At 33.6% G+C, this 2532-nt stretch overlaps 1 protein-coding gene across 1 annotated transcript; it reads right to left on the reverse strand.

The window, feature by feature from the left end:
- Positions 1-1597, reverse strand: LOC106294682 (increased DNA methylation 2). Its single transcript, XM_013730304.1, has 3 exons — positions 1476-1597; positions 437-1195; positions 1-364 (listed from the first exon to the last, which is right to left on the reverse strand). The coding sequence occupies exons 2-3, from the start codon at positions 1191-1193 to the stop codon at positions 111-113; spliced, it is 1011 nt and encodes a 336-aa protein (XP_013585758.1). The 5' UTR covers positions 1194-1195; positions 1476-1597; the 3' UTR covers positions 1-110.
- Between the last annotated feature and the right edge of the window lie 935 nt (positions 1598-2532).

The raw sequence follows: 2532 nt of genomic DNA on the forward strand, positions 1-2532 counted from the left end.
TCCAGACAATTTAACGGTTGCATAGACTAATAAAACTTACAAAAAGCAACCAGTACATAACTAAGCCATAAGCCAAAACCAAAAAGTGATGATTCCTACAGCTATCAGGGTTACACAGTTTGCTTCTGCAACTTCTTCATTACAGTCCCTTCAAATATCCCATCTGTTCCAAAGCTGCCGGTAAACTCCTGCGGATGGACAGGACCAGGGAGGTGAAATGAGACAGAAAATTGACCGGGTGGGCAAAGGTTATGCGTCTTCATCTTAAACACCTGAGAATAACGATGAACTTGCTTCTCTCCTGTTGTAGTAACTCCTCTAACTAGTACTCTTCCATTGTCTTCTACTTCACAGCTAAAATGCCCTGAAATAAATACACCAGTTAGAGAAAAAAACAGGTTTATTGGAATGAAAACATTAGTAGAAAGCGACTCACTTTCATCTCTTTTCACACCAGGAAGCGATACACGGAAGAGATAAGCGTCAGCACATTCACCGATATCCATTAGTCCCATCATCTGTGCAGCCTGAGCATCAGCTATTATTACCCCATTTGCTTCAAGCGTCGGTTCTGATTCATCATGGTTACCAGGTCCTCCTTCCAAACAAGTGCCCAACGTTTCCAAGGGCTCATCATCAACCTCAGTTACATCAATGTTAAGGCTCAAAGTAAAGCTCTGCAATCCCGTGAGCAGCTTAAACCGGTCAACACAGTCTTCTCTCATACAAGAAGTATCTGGATCGTTGATGAACACAATGCTCTTGATAAGCTTATACTGATTCCTAATACGAGATTCAGGATGCAGTTTAAAGGGATAGAGATCTCTGAAAAGAGGGAAATCCACATTAGAAGCTTTGCGTTTTTCGTTAAAGTATCGGCTTAGGACTTTCCGATTGAAGACTAACGATGGATCTGCGTTGCGGAGAACGTAGTAATACACACGTTCTAGCTCAGCTCGTTTCATTAATGAAGCACTTAGCTCCTCTTTTGTTGGGAGATTCGAGGACGCTTGAATCTGAAATGCTGATTGCTTTCTCTTGTTCCCATCATCGTCATGTAAATGTGGTCCGAAGTAATTTCCTATGATGAAATGTAAGAGAAATAACTTGTCGTCTTCAGTGTCCAGTGAAATCAACACTTTTTCTTGTTCTGACTTCTCAGCGAAGACGGGTTCACGCCCTGTACCACTCATATCTACAAAACATACACATAATAAAAGATCGAATCTTTATTCATTTATGAAAAAGATCAAATCTTTCCAATAACGTTGATGTACAATTACAATCTTGGTAGAACGAGAAAACTAAAAGTCATAAGCATGCAGGAAGAAATTGTAATTCTGGTTTAATAACTGCATAAATTAGTTTTAATTTCGTATAAAATGAGTAAATTTTTAGCATACTTATAGAAATCGAAGCAGCATAAACACGATTTGTGAATAAATAATCGAAAAATGGGATCAAAAGTAACAAACCTTTAGTGTTCTACAAAGTAAATTGGACGAATGTGTTTATTTTATTGTTCGTTGTCTCTCATCAGAAGAACAGATAGAGAGCGACTGCAAACGCTTCAGATATTATTGTGGTAAAAGTTTGGGTTGGGTTTACTCATCTTACCTAGAGATGTTGCCGCGTGCTTTTCCACTTGATTAAATAATGTTTAATCTATTTTTAACTAGATCTCGACTCGTACGCGGAAATTTATCTTGATATATATATATTTGATTTTTCAATTTATAAAAGATAAATTAAATGACTGGTTGATTAAATTAAATTATTTAATGTTTTATGAATGTTAATATATCTATTTAAAAAATATTTGTTGGAATATATTTTTATTTTCAATTTATATGTCTTTCAATTTATTTTATATAACAAATAAATCCACATTTACAACATTTAAAAAAAGAGTAGAATCTTAGAAATATATACTATTAGAGTTAGAAATAGAAAATGAGGATTTCACGTGATATAAGTAAATATATTTATTTTTTGCTATAAAAATTGGTTTGACTGGTGACCATTCTGGAAACACGAAGAACGAATAAGAAAGAAACGTAGAAGAACAAAATTAGAGAATAAAAAAGAATGATTGTTCCATCCCATATTTACTAAGAAATAACTTTGTTCTTTATTTCTCTACAGAAAAATGAATAGTAGGGAATAAGAAGGTAAAATTATTTCTCGTGAATAGTAATTTTTTTAGGAATGTTAGAGAATGCATTATTTCTCGTCGTTTTTTGGTCACAATTCATACCGTGTAATATAAGTAAGTTGCTTCTTTATTAAGATGTTTACAGTATTTTGTAAGATATGACGTGATTTCTAAGTTTTTATTGTTTTGTATTAACATTTGTGACACCATCTTCATATATTCTTTGACTATACTATTAATTAATGCAAAAGTTGATCTTCACATATTGATTTGAATATATCACATCCAATTTCATTAAACCGTTTTAAATACTATCTAGATATTGATCCGCGTAACCGCGCGGATGTTATTTTCAATTTTACATGCATATATATTTA

The sequence above is a fragment of the Brassica oleracea genome, chromosome C1 (assembly GCF_000695525.1).
Source record: "Brassica oleracea var. oleracea cultivar TO1000 chromosome C1, BOL, whole genome shotgun sequence".
Classification (NCBI taxonomy): Eukaryota; Viridiplantae; Streptophyta; class Magnoliopsida; order Brassicales; family Brassicaceae; genus Brassica; species Brassica oleracea.